A 12,984-nucleotide genomic window follows, 5' to 3' on the forward strand; every position below is an offset into this window, starting at 1 on the left:
GAAAGGAATGTCTTCCTTTGGTCTTTGGGGCTTTTTTTTTTTACTTTCACATTTTGAGAAATCATTTGACCAGGGCTTCTCTTAGATTTGACTCCTATTTGATCTATGCTGGTTCTCAAGACTTATCTTGAAGAGTTTTCCATTTAGGAGACTCTTGAATTTCTTAATGATCCGTTCAACACATCCCTTCGATCCTACCAGAATCACCACCACTACATTGGCTCAAACACACAAAGAATATATGAGCCCATCCACCAGGTTTAAAAACTCCTTTTATCAGTTTCTAAAGGCCTCGTTTTTGCAAAGTATACGGTAGTGAAAAATGGCACCATCAATAGATTTAAAAATGAAAACTTACAAGCGTAAAACAAAGGAACCCCTTAATTATTGTTTGAACATTTGAAAAAAACTGAAACGCAGGAAAGATTCTTTTGCGGAATGGAATGTTCTCATTTAAATATTATTTTCCTACATTTGAATTCTATCACATAATCAAATGTTACAGTTAAAGAGGCAACTGGGACATGGGCCACATTTCTACAGGATCATGATGTTCTGATCCGGTTCCTCAAACCTCTCATACAGATGTTGGAGCTTTATAGGAGGTTTTTTCATTTGCAGCATCTGGTTCACTGTATGGCCAGAAATATTCAGAAGCTCCCCTTTTCCCAAGTCTATTACCTGCTGAATCAATGTTTTGCACTTGGATAGGACAAGGTCCCTGTGTTTGTCTTTACGGATTCTTCTATTGGCTGGACGTCCACTCATGTCACACAGAAGAGATCCTAGATTTCATTAACAAGTTCACTTAATCTGCTGTTATTTACTTGAGCTCTAATGAGTCTGTTCTGACTGGAATTTTCCTAAATGAGACCAAGCATGAACGCCTCAGACCATGTTGAACAGACTAATCCAAAATAATTCCTTGATACATAAACTTGTATTATTCATTCACTTTCAGTTTTGTGGCCTGTTTTGTCCCATGTACTGTATGACACGACTAATGCAGCCTAACTAGAAACGAGACCGTTTAAGTCTAAAGAGACGTTCACTAAACAGAGTGTGGGAATGTTCATTAGTGCAGCTCCGTTAGACATTTAGGGTGCTGTATGTCTTTATATTTGTACGGGACAGAAATTCAGTTTGGTAAAGTTTTTGTACTGTGTGAGAGTGACAGAAGGGAATATTGTTTAAATTGACGTATTTAAAGATATTAAATGAAATATTTATGAAAGATGCAAATACGAGTTGAACTCCTCAGTTTCTCTGTGTGTGTGTGTGTGTGTGTGTGTGTGTGTGTGTGTGTGTGTGTGTGTGTGTGTGTGTGTGAGCAGCTGCAGTATCTGTCAGTGTATCAGTGCAGTGTGACTGACAGAGGTTTTTGTACGACTCTTTATCACTGTGTGAACACATCTTTACTGTTGATGTAATGATAACTCTGACAGTAATAATGTCCTGCATCTTCAGTCTGGACTCCACTGATGGTCAGAGTGAAATCACTTTTAGATCCACTGCCACTGAATCTAGATGGAGTTCCAGACTGCAGTTTATCAGTCAGATAAATGAGGAGTTTAGGAGCTTCTCCAGGTTTCTGTAAGTACCAGGCTAAGCGGGAGCCATAAGTACTATCCCAGTAGACATCACTGCTGGTTTTACAGTTTATTTGAACTTGTTGTCCTGGTTGAGCTGTTATTGAGGGACTCTGAGTGACTGTGATCTGTCCATCACACTATGAAACACATGACACAATAAACACAGAAGTTTTTACTATCTCAAAAATAGTTATTTGACACCTGAAGATGAAAATATTCTCAAGTACAATTCATGTTAGTTTGAATGTGTAAAATATAGAGACTATTAGCACTGAAATAGATTCTCACCAGCAGTGAAAAGCAGAAGAGAGCAGATAATGAGAGCGTGTGCTGTCATCTTTACTGTGAATGAGTGAGAACTGAAGGAACAGTGATGTTGGTTTGACAGTCCTGACTAACAGACAGTCTGATATTGTGCTTTAATCAGAGGGGCGGGACATTCAAAACTGTTTCCTCTCACCAGCAAATGTGACTGTTACAGGAGAACAGCAGCAATGACAAACAATTCATACATGAAAATACACAAATTATTGACATCTTTATTTCTGATTTATTAAATACATTTCAATCAGTGGAACTTCTCTGGATTTTTCCTCATTGTGGATATTTCATGAGCATTCAGGAGATCAAACTAAATCAAACGAGTTATAGAGTCAGTGGAGTGATAAAAACTGTTTATTACAATGTAATATATATGTTATAATGCAATGTTGCACTTTTGAATGAGTTGTTAATGACAGTAAGAAGTGAAAGTGTGTTTGTATGTGTGTTGTGTAAAGATGTGTTTGTGATCATGTGTTTAAAGTGCAGTTAGTGAAGCGTCAGAGGTTTTTGTGCAGCTGTTCTATTAGTTTGTATCACTGTGGTACACTTTCGCAGCGGCACCAGACTGGATGTTGGCAGTAAGTAAATCATCAAATCATCCTTTTAATGTTTCATATGTTTTATAATAATGTTGAATGTGTGTTTATAATAATGTTGAATGTGTGTTTTATAATAATGTTGAATGTGTGTTTATAATAATGTTGAATGTGTGTTTATAATAATGTTGAATGTGTGTTTATAATAATGTTGAATGTGTGTTTATAATAATGTTGAATGTGTGTTTTATGTATGATTGTAACACTATGATTTGAGGGATTTGTCTCACTTTTTTAAATTGTTTTGGTGAAATATTTTTCTGTTTCCAACTTGTGACTAAACCAGAAAATGTAGCAAAAAACTCCCTAATTTTGTGATTTTTTATTTATAATTATTTTTGCAATACCTGATTAGACTCATTGAATAATTTGTCTGTTTTCAGGATATTAATGTGAAATTTTAAGACACTTTGTGTAATTTATTTGTGAATTTGTTGCTCGTACAGAAGTGAGATGTGATTCAGTTTTTGTTGCTGTTCATGATTTAAATTTCTCACATTATCAAGAGTTCATAAAAATGCTCCTTCAATATGAAATGTTTATTAATGTAATATGGAAGATATAAAGTATTACTAATTTCCATCAAACTATCTGTTAAAAGTTCATTATTGTTCAGAATATTTTGTGTGGTACTGTTGAGGTCGGGCGATTTTCTTTTTCATTGTTTCTTAATGTAAAGAGAAATATATGACGGAAAAACATTCTTCAACTTTTGTGTAAATCTATCTGCAAACATACAAATTTATTGATCCGACCGTCAAACTGACATTTATTATTAAGTACTCTATCATTACAAAAATATCTATCAATGTAATTTATTTAGTTTTGAGCTGGAGTGAGAAATCTTTGAATTTTTCTAATTTGTCTTTTGTGTATTTGTCAGGCAACACTGGTCCTGCCGTGAGCGTCCTGCTGCCCTCCAGTGAAGAGATTTCCACAAAGAACACAGCAACACTGATGTGTGTGGCCAACAAGGGCTTCCCCTCAGACTGGAGCCTGAACTGGAAGGTGGACGGGAGCAGCAGGACTGAGAAGAGCAGTGCTGGGGTCCTGCAGGAGAACGGTCTGTACAGCTGGAGCAGCAGTCTGACTCTCTCTCAGGACGAGTGGATGAAGGCGGTCACAGTGAGCTGTGAGGCCACACGGCAAGGCCAGACGTCAGTCATTGAAGAAGTGAGGAGAGATCAGTGTTCTGAGTAGATCCGCTGATTCTCTTCTGCTCTTCTCACTCATGTCTCACATGGAGACTAACAGTGACTTCTATTCAGACAAGTATATGTGTGCTTTTGTTCTTCTGCTGTTTTCTCTTGTCAAAATTCAATAAATGAAATAATATTCAGTAAAGTTTCTGTCTTTTGTATTTGAAAAGTTGATTTATTCACATTATTTGGGTCATTTGCCAGTTCAGTTCACACACTTTATAAATAAACTTCACTCAATGAACCATGAAAACACCTGCAGAGACTTTATGAATCAATCTAGTAATTATGAGTTTATTATGCTATAAATATGTTTTTTGAGGACACCCCTAGTGTCCCTGTAATTCAAACTGTAATTAAAAACATATTAAACAATATTCAAGTTCAAGTTTATTTATGAAGCACTTTAAAAACTACAATGTTGATCAAAGTGCTGACCATTAATATCATAAACAATAACACAATATTATTAAAACACTTCAGTCACCATTTAGGACCTTTAACCAAAGTGTCTTTTACGAACAGAGAAACGTTTGAATTATGGGACAGTTCTGAAAAGGTGCGATTGCTGGTAAAACTAAACTAGTAAAATTGTGTTTTGAACATGTTCACTGGAGACAGAGCTGCTCTATTCTGAGAGAAACACAATCATTCAACTCTGACAATGCAAATGTGATTTTCACCTCACACTCTCAGATTCACTGTTTGATTGGTTCAATGATCTGAACTGGAACACACCAGTTTCACTTCTGCTCTATTGAGTCGTTTGACAGTTATGAAGTTATTTAAGTGACATCTTCATAAAACATATGCAACTAATAAACTGCACCAGCTCATCTGTAACACGAGATGAAGACTTTTTCTGTACTGTAGGTCCACAAGGTTGGACAGATTTTGTAATGGTGGAGAGCACCTGTTGTGACATCTGATCATATTATGGTCTGTTCAAAGATCATTAGATGGTTTGTCTAATAGCAAGCACACACTCAAAGTCTCTCATTATGTTGTTCGTGCTGTGGAAGGTTTAAAGGGATAGTTCACCCAAAAATATTAATTCTGTCATAATTTACTCACCCTCATGCTGTTCATGTTCATGGTTTCTGTAAGTATCAGGCTAAATAATCACCATCATACACATCACTGCTGGTTTTACAGTTTATTTGTACTTCTTGTCCTGGTTGAGCTGCTGTTATTGAGGGACTCTGAGTGACTGTGAACTTCTAATTATAAAAGTTGTATATGACAAACCTCGAGGAAATGATGTGAGAGTCCAGATGAAGAAGGTGATGAATATCATTGTTGTTGTGTTGATGAAGATCGTGATTCAAGAAAGATAATGTGTACTGTTCAAATCAGCACATGTGGTTCAATGCAGAATGTTAAGTTAATGCTGAATACGGGCTCAACTGTATCAGTCATTCCAATGTCAGTGTGCACACAGTATTTCCCTACTGCTACTCTCTCAAAACCAAAGATACATTTAGTGAGCTATGGTGGTGATGCCATACCTGTAAAGAGATGCTTGGAAGCTGAGATTGCATACGGTAATCGATGTACTACAACAGAACTGTTCGTAGTAAATACAGACACCGCTGTGATAGGACGAGACATGTTTGCGGCCCTAGAACTGCAGCTGTTAGATGGCCGTATTGTTACATCGCCGTGCTGCACAATAAATACATCTGACACACGTATGGAACCTGAGAAATTGGGTTGTGCAAAAGGATTCACAAACTTAGTTAAAGTCAGTGCTGATGTGAAACCGGTACAGCAGAAGTTACGTTATCTTCCGTTTGCAGTGCGTGAAGCTGTATCACAAGAGCTAAAACATCTCATACAACAGGACATGATTGAACCGATTGTTCTGAATGGGTCTCACCGATTGTTGTCACTAAGAAGAAAAAAAACGGTAACATCCGACTTTGTTTGGATTTGCGAGATCCAAATAGAGCAGTAGTGGTGAACAGTTTTCCACTTCCTCACATGGAAGAAATGTTCACATAACTGAGGGGGGCAACAGTTTTTTCAACACTGGACCTTCAAAGCTCCTATCATCAAGTATTGGTTCATGAAGATAGCCGCAGTCCATTCATTACTCATGAAGGCTTATTCCTTTACAAAAGAGTACCATATGGACTGGCGTCAGGGCCAAGTTGCTTTCAGAGACTGATGTCGACCATATTTAAAGGCCTTACAGGTGTTCAATGTAACCTTGATGATGTCTTTGTTTCAGAAAAGACTGTTGAGGAACACGACAGGATCTTGAATGCAGCAATTCAACATCTTGAAGCAGCTGGACACTGAACTTTGAGAAATGTCACAAGACAGACAGAGCTGTCATTTTTAGGGAACACAATTTCAGCTGAAGGACTTCAGACAGATGCTTCTCATGTTCATGCAGTTTTACATGCACCACTGACCGACTGATATTCCCAGTTTATGGTCTTTCCTTGGGCTCACATCGTGGTACTCATAATTCATACCTGACTGATGCAGTGATTGAGCCTCTCAGAGCATTACTTTGAGGATCTTCTTCGTTCACCTGGACATCTGATGCACAGACCAGTTTTGAGCAGGTTAAAGACCTCATAATTAACAGCCCTGCATTGTCGCTCTTTGACCCTGAGTTACAAACTATCATTACAACCAACACCTCTAACTATGGTCTGGGCGCTGTTCTAACTCAAATGCACAGGGACGGGTCTGAAAAGACTGTTGCTTTTGCATCACGCACCTTGACACAGGCAGATCGCCAGTATTTTACAATTGAGAATGAAGCGTTAGGGTGGCAAAAATTTACCAAGGGTCTATGTGCTGACCTACAGCCATACTACAGACTTTAACATGAGCTCTCTCTTCAGGATGATTGTGTGGTAAGAGGTACACACAGACTGTTAGTACCAGAGACGTTGCGATCGCAGTTCATTGCCTTGGCTCATGATACACAGCAAGGTATAGTGAGAACCAAGCAGAGACTCAGAGAACTATAATGTTGGCAGGGGATGGACGCCGAGGTTAAGACTGCCATCATGTCGTGCATCACATGCCAATCACATGACAAGTCAGCGGTCGTTCGCACATCGCCACTCCAGTCACTCAATTTCTTGCAACTGTATTCAGCTGTGAGGGTAACCCGAAAGAACAAATTTCAGATCATGGATTTCAGTTCATGTCATAAGAGTTTGAGATGTTTCTGTAAAACTGAAGTATCATCCATCGAACGTCCTCTGTGTACTACCCTCGTGCAAATGGAGAAGTTGAACGCTTTTAATCGACTAAACCTCACATTTACAGGCAGACAGAAGGTCACTAATGTATTTCTTTAGGTCACTAATGTATTCCTTTACAGGAAGCCAATGTAAAGTAGCTAAAATTGGAGAAATGTGATCCCTCTTTTAGTTCCGGTAAGAAGTCTCGCTGCAGCGTTTTGGACAATTTTCAGGCAAGAGATCACAGTTTAAGGCAGGCCAGAGTTTAGGGAATTACTGTAGTCCAGGTGTGATGTTATGAGAGTTTGGATTACAGTCTCCAAATCTTTCGTAAGTAGAAACTGTTTTAATTTTGCAACCGATCTCAAGTGAAAGAAACTTCCCTTTACCACAGTACTGATTTGTTTCTCAAAATTTTGTAACATTTTCGCAAATTTAGAAATTCATTTTGCATTTTTAATGTCCGAAAAAGAGGACGTATGGTCACCCTAGATGAACGTTGTTTTATATATTGATGAAAATTGTGTTTCTGAGCGTGAACAACATTAAATAATTCAACAATTATATAAGAAAACAGTTGAACATCTTTTCCACCGTAATTATTGATCATAATATTATACTATATACACATGTATAAATGTTTAAATATAATATTATAAGTAGAGTTTGACGTTTAAGTCATTTTTACTCTCTGTTCTGTTTCAATATTAGAACATCCAACAAATCTTAAAAAAGTAAATGACACAATTTCAGTGTTGAAGGTGCGACATACATCAGATCCTTCATTCAGCCGTACAGAATGTTCTCTAATGGGTTATTTCAGGTCTATATTTATCTTTTAAATTCAGATTCATTATTATTTCTTTCTTTATTTGTCATGATTATATTTGATTATTGTTCATAAATGTTTCAGAGAGGTTACTGATGGACAGAAACTGACACTGGTGAGAATTGCACCTGCTGTGTCTCCCCCTTGTGGTCAGAAATGTCAATTTAATGTATTCCTCCATCCTGGGGTGTGTGTATGAGTCTGTCGAGTAGCCCATTTACTACTTGACGAATAATACATTAATGCACTCACAATATGCACTTTAAACTCAGCCATGTAGTGAATTAATATTAAAAGTGTGAAATCAACCCAAAAAGAACAATTGCTGTTTTGTACTACACAGAAGCATTCGCCTTTTAACAGCTGTTGTGTAAAACGTGCTTCCTGAACATTCTGCAACACTGGATTGCATTTGTTGTAGGTGATGATGACATCATCAGTGGAAGTTAATGAATGAAATAATTTATCTATGGGACTCTGAAGTTTCCGGTCCAGCTGAAGTTCATCTAGTGACACTCCAGTTGTTTCCTGCACTGCAGAGTTAATGGAGAACATCAGCTCGGGAAGGTGTGCATCCCATTTCTTGTGGTTTTCTTCAACATAAGACGAGATCATGTATTTTAAGGTATGGTTTACCCGTTTCATCATATTGTTCTGGGGATTGTAAACTGAAGTGAGAGTGGTTATAATTCATTACATTCCACATCTGCAAATGATATTATGTGAACTATTTGAGGTGAATGTAAAAATGTGCATGAATTGTATGTTGAAATGTTTCATTTAGTTTCAGTGACAGCACTCGAGCTGGTATAGACTCCAAACGTTTGTTCAAAACCTGATGATCATGTTATCCAGCATGATTTGAGAATGTATCAAAGAGCATCTTGTGTTCTTCAATGAAATCTGATCTTTTGCACAAACGAGTTGACATGTTTATTTGAAGTGTTGATGGTGTTACGATGGTGAACATCTGCTGATGGAGCGGCTCTATTCTGAGAGGAACAGAATCACTCCACCCTGATGATGCAAATATGAGTTTCACTGTTTGTGTGAAATGAGACAGTTGAGTTTGACTAATGGAGAGATGAGCTTTGATCATATTCATCAGTTTACTCTGAGGCTGATCTCAGCAGTCATACTGACCTTATGAATGTTTCAATCAACTGTTCAAAACTCAATATCAATGATGCTGTTTGTGTCACACACATCTGCTCAGTGTTTGTGCTGTTTATCATCTCTGGAAACTTTCAGTTGATCACACTGAACTAAAGTCTTACAGTGTGCCGATATATCATATCAAATCATCAACATTATTAACTATCTGATTTATGTTCCTTTTTCCATCAATCATTTTTCTGTTTCACTCTTTTACAAATACAGTTTATTCATTAGTGTGTGTGTGTGTGTGTGTGTGTGTGTGTGTGTGTGAGCAGCTGCAGTATCTGTCAGTGTATCAGTGCAGTGTGACTGACAGAGGTTTTTGTACGACTCTTTTTCACTGTGTGAACACATAACTGCCACTGATCTCATGATAACTCTGACAGTAATAATGTCCTGCATCTTCAGTCTGGACTCCACTGATGGTCAGAGTGAAATCAGTTCCATCTTGTTCTCCATTTCCACTGAATCGTTGTAAATTGTCATCATAGAGATCATTAACTCCCCAAATGATGAGTTTTGGAGCTTCTCCAGGTTTCTGCTGATACCAATTTAAACCCCAGCTATCTATTCCAGGATCAGTTTTACACTTTATAGTGACTTCTTCTCCTGCAGTTTTAGTCACAACTTCAGTCTGAGTTACAGTGACTCCTCTGGATTCTGATCAGGAGAAAATAACGTTTGATGAAAATCTTTAAATTGACTGTATATGAAAGTCTTAAAAATCAGTAAATCAGTGAGAATATTTCATTTGATGTTTACCTGGAATAAAAGCTCCCAGAATCCAAATAAAGATGAAGAAATTCATTTTTGTGTTTGTTGGTTTTGTATCTTGAAAAACAGCCGTGTGTTATAAAGTGTTTGACTCACAGTTATAAACACTCTCTGATCACTGAAGCGTGTGATGCCAATGCAAAGTGACTCTCTCTGGAAATACCCTCTTTGAGTAAAACAGACATCAATCAATAGAATTAATAGAGTTGATTTCTTCAGAGAGCTCTCACTGACATTATACAGTCTGGATTACTGTGAGAAAAACATACAAATAAGCACATTGTGTCATTGAGTGACCCAATATTATATATTCTCTTTCACATGTTGGAGTGTTTATATAATCTTGAGGTAACGGTAAATGGTTAGACTGGTTTGGATCACCGTCCGCAATGGAGAACCCAGATTCCCCAGAGACGACATGAAGAGATAATAAATGTTCATGGATTAAATGGAAATGAATGTAGACAATGACAGAGATTTCTAGAGGAATATTTCATCTCTGCTGGTCCATACAATGCTTGTGAATGATGACCAAAACTTTGATGCTCCAAAAATCCCATAAAGGCAGCAGAAAAGTAATCCACACGACTCCAGTGATTAAATCCATTTCTTCTGAAGTCATATGATAAGTGTACTATTGAATACTACTGATCCATCTCTGTGTAATTCAACAGGGATTTTCTGTTTTAGAGCAGCACTTTCTCTCTCTTTGTCTCCCTCTGCTGGTGTTGTTTCAGATGTACAAGCCACTAATGAGCTTCATTATGAGGGATAATTAGTGGAGGCAGATGTTACAGGTTACTGAGACACTTCAAAACCCCTCAGTTTGTGTCTTTCCATGGAGAGAGGAAGAAGTGTTTGACTGTGAAGTGAATTGTAGTTCTTTGATATTGAGTGAAATTGTGCTGTGTGGTTGAGTGTATTGAAGTAAAGTGTGTGATTGTGTGTTCAAAACAAATAAGAATAGAAAGAAAGAGGGAGGGAGAATCTTCCCTTTATTCTTTTGAATGTTTTCTCCATTTTCTTGTGAGAAATGAGGAGTCGAGTGTCTTGAAGAAGAGCTGTCTCTCTATTAGAGTTAGTTTTGATATCGGTGCTCTTGACTCTCCTCAAGTCTTGTCTTCAAGAAACTTCCATTTGAGCGACTCCTGAAAAATCACTTTATCAACACACACTCGATCAAACAAGAGACTCCAGCACTAGATGAATCTATTTGAATACCTGAACAACATGTATGTTACATCACCTCTCCCTTTATATGAGCCTGTCCACTGTCTTTCAGTACTTCTGTGACCTCTTAGTGGTTCAACTGTGTGAAGTGTTTACAGAGATGTATAGTAACGAAGTCGAACTACTTCACTACTGTACTTAAGTACTAAAAGGCTGTATCTGTACTCTACTAGAGTATTATTTTTTTCTCCTACTTCCACTTTTACTTCAGTACATATTTTCGATGAGTTTAATACTTTTACTCCGATACATTTTTTATGTGCAGCATCGTTACTCGTTATTATAAAATGTTACGAATCAATCATTACAAACCCACATTATCACTGCCAGAGCATTAGATGGCTCTGTCACCAGGTTTGATCATGAAGCTGGCTCATCATTGAGCGAATCAAGCGATCAAGGATACCGCGCGCACTCCCGTTCTGCCTTTCGCTCTGCTGCTTGCATCCATAGAGAAGCTTTTTGTTTCGTGATGGAAGAAAAAGAAACACCACCTTCAACACCTTCCACTTCGAGTGATCATGGCGGTGAGGAAGGAGACCACCCCTGGCCCTACTTAGAGTCAATGTTTTCATTTATCGGAGTGAAAGACAATTCATATCGAATGAAGTGCTTACTCTGCCTCCCGAAAGATTGCGAAATAATGGCCTTCAAAAATTCACCGTCAAATTTGAAGAAACATATCAAGGTAAGTTATATAATATACTTACTAAATATATACTTATACTTATAATATAATATAATATAACTAATAATGAACTGCACTTATACAGTATTTATTAATCTTAGTTAATGTTAATTTCAACATTTACTAATACTTTATTAAAATGTTGTTAACATTAGTTAATGCACTGTGAACTAACATGAACTAACAATGAACAGCTGTATTTTTATTAAATAACGTTAACAAAGATAAACAAATGCAGTAACAAATGTATTGCTCATGGTTAGTCATGTAAGTTAATACATTAACTAATGTTAACTAATGAACCTTATTGTAAAGTGTTACCGATTTTTTTTGTGTAATGTAGCATCAAGTGAGTTATCCGTTCGCGCTACCAGCATGCCCCAACATGTCTTAGTGAATGTCAACCTTGAACCTTACATTCTGTTAATCCACTATAAGTTGCTAATGGCTTGTTAGAGCTGTGTTGGCTACATGCATTTTGTGATACATGTAGACTAGGCCAATTTGTGACCACATTTCTCTTCTGACTTTTTTGGTAATGAAACCAAAGTGCTGACAAATTGAGGTGGATAACTGACTTTAATTGAATTAATTTAGCTTTTATCAATAGTGTGTCAGCAGTTATTACACTCACCTATAATGTTGCTCATGGTATAATTCTGTGAAGGTAAAACTATATATTTTATCTTTTTGTTTAAGGGAATTATTTAAAGTATAGAGTCGTCATTTCCATTAAAATCATTCTCTTACTGATAATGTCATCATGTCAAATCTGTGGTTACTCTCATGATGGGTTGAAACTATTATTGTTTATAGAACACTCTTATATTTCAGGAATGGACTATATCAAACGATGCATTGAAGACCCCTCGTTGCAGTCCGGTGAGGTCAACAGGTCCAGCTCATCCGATGAGGACGGCTTCTTTTCTGGCATGCAGGGTTCGAAGGCACAAGACGGCATCAAACAGCTAGATGCGTACTTGTCCTGTTCAGCAGATAACATGGACTTGCTCAAGTCTTTTCCAGCTGTGTGCAAGTTGTCTGTTAAGTTTAACACACCCCTTCCAGCATCAGCAGCCTGCGAGAGGCTTTTTAGTATCGCAGGATTAGTCTTTAGCCCTAGAAGAGCGAGACTGAATACATAAATTTTTGAAAACCAACTACTTTTGAGGATAAACAAAAGGTTTCTAACTTCCTAAATATGACTGCTTTATGCATACCAGTTTAAGAAGGGAATAAGCTGTGCATAAAAAAAAACACAAGCAGGGAAGAGAGGGGAGGTTTTCTGGCAAAGCCAGCATCATATTGAGATTTGTTCTCAAAACAGTCATCCTTAAAATGTACAGAACAAACGCTTAAGTTAACACTGCCGTGACTGGGTCGTC

General features: G+C 37.4%; 2 gene segments (V, D, J or C); one reads left to right on the forward strand and one right to left on the reverse strand.

The window, feature by feature from the left end:
- Positions 1 to 1,562: 1,562 nt before the first annotated feature.
- On the forward strand, positions 1,563 to 3,833 carry LOC127635061 (Ig lambda chain C region-like). The segment is given in 3 exon segments: positions 1,563 to 1,593; positions 2,444 to 2,494; positions 3,396 to 3,833. Coding segments are annotated over 3 exon segments (399 nt in total).
- A 5,411-nt stretch (positions 3,834 to 9,244) lies between these two features.
- LOC127635063 (Ig kappa chain V region 3374-like) lies at positions 9,245 to 9,750 on the reverse strand. The segment is given in 2 exon segments: positions 9,245 to 9,567; positions 9,670 to 9,750. Coding segments are annotated over 2 exon segments (369 nt in total).
- Between the last annotated feature and the right edge of the window lie 3,234 nt (positions 9,751 to 12,984).

This window comes from Xyrauchen texanus, chromosome 42 (assembly GCF_025860055.1).
Source record: "Xyrauchen texanus isolate HMW12.3.18 chromosome 42, RBS_HiC_50CHRs, whole genome shotgun sequence".
NCBI lineage: Eukaryota > Metazoa > Chordata > Actinopteri > Cypriniformes > Catostomidae > Xyrauchen > Xyrauchen texanus.